At 54.1% G+C, this 6,820-nt stretch overlaps 1 protein-coding gene across 11 annotated transcripts in view; it reads right to left on the minus strand.

Annotated features, from left to right (window-relative positions):
- Positions 1-5,878, minus strand: part of UNKL (unk like zinc finger) — a 51,254-nt gene extending 45,376 nt beyond the window's left edge. For 4 of the 11 annotated variants that reach the window (XR_008494688.2, XR_010124230.1, XM_054454643.2 and 1 more), the window contains exons 1-2: positions 5,750-5,852; positions 4,976-5,185 (exon numbers count right to left, since the gene is read on the minus strand). Coding sequence is in view for 7 of the 11 variants with exons in the window: in XM_054454643.2 (XP_054310618.2) it covers positions 4,976-5,185; positions 5,750-5,826 (287 nt within the window). In the remaining 4 variants the exon portion in view is untranslated. Of the gene's footprint in view, positions 1-4,975; positions 5,484-5,749 lie in introns of those variants that run through there. The other 7 variants (XM_054454641.2, XM_063654002.1, XR_008494689.2 and 4 more) reach the window with 6 other exon arrangements.
- Positions 5,879-6,820: the final 942 nt, after the last annotated feature.

The following is a 6,820-nucleotide window of genomic DNA, read 5'->3' on the forward strand; positions in this document are numbered from 1 at the left end:
AATAACAGGTTGGTAGTATCAACACCCAAAATAGAAATTTCTTTTTTTTTTTTTTTTTGAGACGGAGTCTTGCTCTGTCGCCAAGGCTGGAGTGCAGTGGTGCGATCTTGGCTCACTGCAACCTCCGCCTCCCAGGTTTGCGCCATTCTCCTGCTTCAGCCTCCCGAGCAGCTGGGACTACAGGCGGCCGCCACCACACCCAGCTAATTTTTTTGTATTTTTAGTAGAGATGGGGTTTCACCATGTAGGATGGTCTCGATCTCCCAACCTCGTGATCCGCCTGCCTCGGCCTCCCAAAGTGCTGGGATTACGGGCGTGAGCCACCGCGCCCAGCCAAAATAAAAATTTCAAAAACCAATGAACTAAAGAAAAGGAAGGCCTTGTCCTTATTCTGAACGTTCATCTATTTACAAATTCCGAGGCAACCCTTAATGAGAACCAGAACGGGTACTTCAATAGGACAAACTGGCTATTCCCTTTGTTCAGCGATGAGAAAGTCCCACTCCCATGGAATGAAGGGTAATTACGGAGGAGAGATTCTCAGGGGAGGCAGCCTGTCAGACACTTCCTAAAGGGCTGGCTGAAGCAAGTCATTCACACGCTACAAACAAAATCTTAAATAAAATAAGGAAATGTCCTTATTATGTGCGCATATACTCAGGATGCATCCAAAACAAAACACCAAACAGGCATCTTAGCCCCACTTACCACCCTCAATTATAAACTGTAAGCCATTCAGACAGCAGGCTAGTATTTTTGTAATGATATGCAACTGCTACTTGAGCACAGCTTGAAGTGACCACCTACAGGCAGGCGCTTACTGCAGCACTGTCCATCCCTGTAGTAACTGGATACCACCCTGTGCCTAGCAGTGAGGCTGAGTCCACATCAGGACACCCAGACTCCGGAACAAAAACAGTTAGGAGGCCGGGCGCGGTGGCTCATGGTGGCTCATGCCTGTAATCCCAGCACTTTTGGAGACCGAGGCTAGCGGATCACCTGAGGTCAGGAGTTCACGACCAGCCTGGCCAACATGGTGAAACCCATCTCTATTAAAAATACAAAAATTAGCCAGGCATGGTGGCACACGCCTGTAAACCCAGCTACTCAGGAGGCTGAGGCAGAATAATTGCTTGAACCCAGGAGGCAGCGGATACACAAGCCCAGATCGCACCACTGCACTCCAGTCTGGTAGATAAAGCAAGAGCGAGACTCCATCTCCAAAAAAAGAAACAATTATGAAAAGATGCTTTCTCGCCGGGTGCAGGGCTGCATACCTGTAATCCCAGCACTTTGGGAGGCTAAGGTGGGAGGACTGCTTAAGCCCAGGAGGTCAAGGCTGCAGTGGGCTGTGATGGCACCACTGCACTCCAGCCTGGGTGACAAAGCAAGACCCTGTCTCAGGAAAAAAAAAAAAAAAAAAAAAGAGAGAGAAAAAGATGCTTTATCTTTATGCATTAAAAGCATCACCTGGCCAGGCGCAGTGGCCCATGCCTGTAATCCCATCACTTTGGGAGGCTGAGGTGGGCGGATCACCTGAGGTCAGGAGTTTTGAGACCAGCCTGACCAACATGGAGAAACCCTGTCTCTACTAAAAATACAAAATTAACCGGGTGTGGTGGTGCATGCCTGTAATCCCAGCTACTTGGGAGGCTGAGGCAGGAGAATCACTTGAACCCGGGAGGTGGAGGTTGCGGTGAGCCGAGATCACGCCACTGCACTCCAGCCTGGGTGACAGAGTGCTGCCAATCAGTACCCTGTATTCAACACTGGAGTGGGGTCAGACAGGCTGGGTGCTCGTCTTCACACTTCCAGGACCCCCACACCAGAGTTAGGCAGCAGTGGCCCTACTTGCAACTCAGGATCCCAGGTCTGGGCAGATAAGGGTCTTGACCAAGTGAAATCAGGGGCTGAGCCCAGACATCAACTAGACAAATACCTGCCTTTGAAAGCCCCATTTGCAGAAAACAGTGGCTCAAAAAGCAATTCAATTATGCACTTTCAGAACCACCTTGAAGTACATCACCATCCTAACCAAAATGGGCTGACTACATTATTTCAAGTTTAGGCATCAATCTGCCTTAACAACACTATGGCCGGGTGTGGTGGTTTGCACATATAATCCCTGCACTTTGGAGAGGCCAAGGCGGCAAGATCACTTGAGGCCAGGCAACACAGTGAGACTCCATCCCTACAAAAAAAGAAAAAATGAACCAAGGTGTGCGGCGGCTCACACCTGGAATCCTAGCACTCTGGGAGGCTGTGGCAGGAGGATCTCTTCAGTCCAGGAGTCAGAGACTGACACCAGCCTGGACAACGTAGCAAAACTCCATCTCTACTAAAAATACAAAAACAATTAGCCAGGCGTGGTGTAGAGAGTCTAGCCTGTGGAGTCTAGCTCCAGAGGCTGAAGTGGGAGAATCACCTGAGCCCAGGAGGTAGAGGCTGCAGTGAGCTGAGATTGTACCACTGCACTCCAGCCTGGGCAACAAGAGACTTGGTCTCAAAAAAAAATAATAAATAAAATAAAATAAATTAGCCAGGAGTGACAGAGCACTCCTGTGGTCCCAGCTGCTCAGGAGGCTGAGGCAGAAAGATCATTTGAGCCCTGGAGGTTCAAGTTGCAGTGAGCCATGTTCATGCCCCTGCACTCCAGCCCAGGGGACAGAGCAAGACCCTGTCTCAAAAAACAAAAACAGTCGGGCGCGGAGGCTCATGCCTGTAATCCCAGCACTTTGGGAGGCTGAGGTGGGCAGATCACGAGGTCAGAAGTTCAAGACCAGCCTGACCAACATGTAGAAATCCCGTCTCTACTAAAAATACAAAAATCAGCTGGGCGTGGTGGCACGCGCCTGTAATCCCAGCTACTCGGGAGGCTGAGGCAGGAGAATCACTTGAACCTCGGAGGCGGAGGTTGCAGTGAGCCGAGATCGCGCCACTGCACTCCAGCCTGGGTGACAGAGACTTCACCTCAAAACAAAAACAAAACAAACACTATTTAACTAATGTGCAATTAAAAACCTTTCAGTATTTAAAGTTTCTAGCATCCTTAAAAAAAATTTTTTTTTTTAATTTATCCCCCAGGCTAAGCACTGTTGAAAAAACAAAGGAAAACAGACTTCACACGGGTCTCCACGCTTAAAGCAGCCTTCAACAGGAAGGTCCCTGGAGAATCAGCTCCTTCCAAAAGATCAGGGGATGAAGACTTCAAGACCGCAACTGCTGCCATCTCACCCCTAGGCAGGAATGGACCACCCTCCGCCCTCCACCCTCCACCAGCAGCCCACAGGAAGCAAGTAGAACCTGACACCACCTCCCGCCAGTCTGTGAATATGTAATCTGACTTGTATTTTCCCTGTTTTCTCATTTTGCATACTTCAAAATAAAGACATCTGTTCATAACACTATTAGGAACTTTGTAAAAAAAGAAAAAAATCAACCAAAATAAAACCTTGATTTCTTAACTTTAAAAATGCTACATAGGGGCCAGGTGTGGTGGCTCCCACCTGTAATCCCAGCACTTTGCGAGGCCAAGGAGGGAGAATCACCTGAGGTCAGGAGTTCGAGACAAGCCTCGCGAACATGGTGAAACCCCATCTCTATTAAAAATACAAAAACTTAGCCAGGCGTGGTGGCGGGTGCCTGTAATCCCAGCTATTCAGGAGGCTGAGGCAGGTCACTTAAACCTGGACAAGGCAGAGGTTGCAGTGAGCCAAGATCAAGTCACTGCACTCCAACCTGGGCGACAGAGCGAGACTCAGTCTCGATGCTACATAAATGAGCATGCACATAAAAACTTTACTTTTTAAAAATTAAAATAAATACGTAAACATCAACAGAGGAAACATCCCAGATATACTCTACAGCGTGAATATTCTAAGCTCTCTGCGTGTAAAGCAACCGACCACTACAAAATGCTTCAAAACCTGGCCAGGCGCAATGGATCATGCCTGGAATCCCAGTACTTTGTGAGGCCAAGGAGGGAGGATCGCTGTGCCCAGGACGTTGAGACCAGACCAGGCTACAGCAAGAACCCTGTCTCTATAGAAACACAAAACAAGGCACTTGGCCAGAGGTTGGTTCTGATGCAGGAACTGTGTCAAATCAAGAGTGGGAAACAGCTAGGCACAGTGGCTCACACCTGGAATCCCAGCACTTTGGGAGGCTGAAGCAGGAGGATTGCTTGAGCCCAGAAGTTCAAGACCAGCCTGGGCAATGTAATTGCCTTCAAAAACTATGCAAAATTAGCTGGCATGGCATGAGCCTGTAGTCCCAGCTACTTGGGAGGCTGAGGAGGGAAGATCACTTCAGCCTAGGAGTTGGTGGCTGCAGTGAGCCGTATCCCATCATTGCACTCCAGCCCCAGTGACAGAGCAAGACCCTGTCTCAAAAAAAAGAAAAGAAAAAAAAAAGTGGGGCCGGGCACGGTGGCTCATGCCTGTCATCCCAGCACTTTGGGAGGCCGAAGTGGGTGGATCACCTGAGGTTGGGAGTTCGAGACCAGCCTAACCAACATGGAGAAACCCTGTCTCTACTAAAAATACAAAATTAGCTGGGCGTGGTGGCACATGCCTGTAATCCCAGCTACTCAGGAGGCTGAGGCAGGAGAATCACTTGAACCTGGGAGGTGGAGGCTGCAGTGAGCCGAGATCATGCCATTGCACTCCAGCCAGGGCAACAAGAGTGAAACTCCGTCTCAAAAAACAAACAAAAAAAGGTGGGAGGTGAAGCAAAATTGGTTTGAGTCACACAAGGGTTACACCTAAAACACACATAATCCCTCGGGAACTGGCCTGAGAACAGGAAATGCCTCCCCAGCATCCCTGGTCACTAGAAAACTTCAGCGTATAATTACGACTCCCTCTGCAGGGGCCAGGTATGGACACCAAGGCGTCCGCTGAGGGTCCTGGCCGCCTCCCCGAGTGGAGGCCCCCCACCTCCGCCCACGCAGCGGCGCCCCCTCGCGGCCGCTTACTCGTCGCCGTCGGGGCACACGCCGGTGGCTTCGTTGTACTTGGAGCAGTACACGTCGGGGCTGTAGTTGAAGGTGCCGTCGCGCCTGCGGAGGGGCCTGCGGCGCCGCTGGTTGAGGAAGTGCCAGTGGAAGCAGGTGAACGGCCGGTGCTGCGCGCACTTGTGCTGTGAAAACAGGGGGCACTGCTCCGTCCTGAACTCCTTCAGGTACCTACAAACACAGACAGCGCCGCGGCTCGCTTCCGGCAGCACCTCCAGGGACTCGTGGGCGGCGTGACCCACCGGCCTCAGGCGCCTCAACCCAGGGTCGACCCGCACTCAGATTCCCGGCGGGCCCCAGGCGCTGCGCCCACCCCCATCCCGACTCCAGACGCGACCCTCACCCGACCTCGTAGCCCAGGCGCTGACCCTGGTCCCCAAGCCCAAGCGCCACCCCGGACCCTGGGCGACCCGCTGTGACCTCAGGGTCGGCAGCCGGAGCAGAGGGTCCCGGTCCCCGAGCCCAGGCGCAACCCCCAACCCCGTGGCGTTCCTCCCTCCCCAGAGGCGCGTGGACCCCAGAACCAGGTGCCATCCCAGACTCTGGGCGCCGCGCTCCGACCCCAGGCGGAGGCCGCCGAGCGCGGAGGGTCGTGGCCCCCCCAGCCCAGACGCGGCGCGGAGGCCGGGGGGCGCGGGGGCGGCGAAGGGGCGGCGGAGGCGGCGCGAGCCCCGGCGGGAGGCTCCGAGCTGCACCGGGCGCGGGCGGGGGGCCGCAGGCCGGACGGGCGCTGACCTGTAGTGGGTCGGCTTCTCCGTCTGCGGGGGGGACCCGCTCAGCGCCGCCGCCGCCGCTTTCGAAACCGACGGCATTTTCAGTCAAAACAATGCAGCGCGCATGCGCCGCGCCGGCGCCCCCGCCCCCGGATCTCCCCGCGCGCCCCCGCGGCCACGCCCCCCGCTGCCCCGCCCCCAGCCCGCCGACCCCGGCCCCGCCCCAGCCTCGCGCCCCCCGCGGCCCCGCCCCCGGCCCGCAGACCCCGCCCCAGCCCCGCGCCCCGCCCTGCCCTGCCCTGCCCTGCCCTGCGGCCCCCGGCCCGGGACGCGGGTGGGAGGGGGCCCTGCGCGGGGCCGCGCGTGGGACCCGCGATGGTCGCCCCTGCTGTGACATGACCCGACATAACCGTGTATTTTACATGAATTAATCCCAAGAGTTGTATCTCAATAGAGCTGCTCTTCCACAAACGAACCAAGAGGCTGATGTCAGGGGGAGCCAGGAACTGGGCAAAAGGGCCAAGGGGTCCTGGCCTTTGTAGAAAGGAATTTGTTTCATTTGGAACCCTGACCTCAAAAACTTATACTCAGAGATTTATCTACAAAGGTAATTATCACAGTTATTTTGCAAACACTTGAGGCCCCCCCTCCCCCAACAGCGCAGTAGCTGAGAAAAGGGAAAACTCTAAGTGCTCTGCGTGATTTGAAACAGTGCTTCCTAAGAATTTTTAGTGGTAGGAGGCCGGGCGCAGTGTCTCACGCCTGTAATCCCAGCACTTTGGGAGGCCGAGGCCGGCGGATCAGCTGAGTTCAGGAGTTTGACACCAGCCTGGCCAACAGTGAAACCCCGTCTCTACTAAACATACAAAAAAATTAGCAGGGTGTGGTGGCTTGCGCCTGTAATTCCAGCTACTCCGGAGGTTGAGGCAGGAGAATGGCGTGAACCCGGGAGGCGGAGGTTTAGTAGTGAGCCGAGATTGCGCCACTGCACTCCAGCCTGGGTGACAGAGTAACACCCTGTCTCAAAAAATAAAAAAAAATTTTAGTGATATGAAAAATGTGCCCATTGGCCAGGCGCGGTGGCTCACGCCTA

The sequence above is a fragment of the Pongo pygmaeus genome, chromosome 18, assembly GCF_028885625.2.
Source record: "Pongo pygmaeus isolate AG05252 chromosome 18, NHGRI_mPonPyg2-v2.0_pri, whole genome shotgun sequence".
Taxonomy (NCBI): Eukaryota; Metazoa; Chordata; class Mammalia; order Primates; family Hominidae; genus Pongo; species Pongo pygmaeus.